The 1,017-nt window shown below is 48.8% G+C and overlaps 1 protein-coding gene across 1 annotated transcript in view; it reads right to left on the bottom strand.

The window, feature by feature from the left end:
* The window catches only part of LOC104625159 (fibroblast growth factor 10-like), a gene marked incomplete at its 3' end in the record, with an annotated part of 4,313 nt that extends 3,881 nt beyond the window's left edge, over positions 1-432 (bottom strand). The window contains exon 1 of the mRNA XM_010292718.1: positions 18-432. Coding sequence (XP_010291020.1) covers positions 18-354 — 337 coding nt within the window. The remainder of the gene's footprint in view (positions 1-17) is intronic.
* Between the last annotated feature and the right edge of the window lie 585 nt (positions 433-1,017).

The raw sequence follows: 1,017 nt of genomic DNA, 5'->3' as shown, positions 1-1,017 counted from the left end.
CCCGGGGCCGTACTTACTGAAGGGGCAGTTCTCCTTCTTGGTGCCGCTGACCTTGCCGTTCTTCTCGATCTTGAGAAAGTACTTGTTGTAAGAGTAGAGCTTCCTCTTGCGCACGTCTCCTTGGAGGTGATTGTAGCTCCGCACGTGTCTCCCCGCACTGGAAGGAGAGGAGAAGGACGAGGGGAAAGAGGATGATGATGAAGAAGAAGAGTTGGTAGCCTCCGGGGACAGCATGTCCTGGCTGAGGTCATGGCAGGTGACAGGCACAGAAGACACCAAGAAGAGCAGCAGCAAGCAGCAACAAGGCAGGTGGGAAAAGGCTGAGGCACCATTTGTCAGTATCCATTTGCACATTGTACTGAAACTCTGAGCGCTGGAAAACGTCTTATCAAATGAAACATACTGGAAGGGTAAAACCTGGTAAAAGGCAAGTGGAGAGATGGTGGTTGCTGCTTCTGGTTAGATCCCTCTGAGCTCTGATCTGGCCTGAAGTAAGTGCATCAACATCCATAACTCGGGAGACAAATCGCCTCAGAAGGTGCTGCCTTTTAGTCCTTTGAGTCCTCTCTCAGAAAAAAGAGCTGTTGTGGGTTCTGAGCTCTGATCTGGCCTGAAGTAAGTGCACCAACATCCATAACTCAGGGGACAAATCGCCTCAGAAGTTGCTGCCTTTTAATCCTTCGAGTCCTCCCTCAGAAAAAAGAGCTGTTGGGTTTGTTTTTTTTTTTTGGGGGGGGTTGCTGTGGTTAATCCTCTTTCCTTTTTCTCTTCCCCACCCCACCCCCCACATACACACACACTCCCCAACCTGGTTTGAGACTTCCCAGTAGTTATTTTGTTCTCTTCCTCACTCCTTTCTTCACCATCTTAGATGCAGAAAGGTCTGAAAAATAGATGACAGCAAAGTCAACAACAACAACAACAACAAAAAATAATAACAACCAGCGGAAAGGGGTGCTGGAAGGGATTTTTCACACATACCCCGTTACACACACGCACGCACGCACTCACACTTTG

This window comes from Phaethon lepturus, unplaced genomic scaffold (assembly GCF_000687285.1).
Source record: "Phaethon lepturus isolate BGI_N335 unplaced genomic scaffold, ASM68728v1 scaffold23388, whole genome shotgun sequence".
In the NCBI taxonomy this organism is placed as follows: Eukaryota; Metazoa; Chordata; class Aves; order Phaethontiformes; family Phaethontidae; genus Phaethon; species Phaethon lepturus.
Note: the sequence above shows the minus strand (reverse complement) of the source record. Positions and strands in the feature narration are given on the sequence as shown.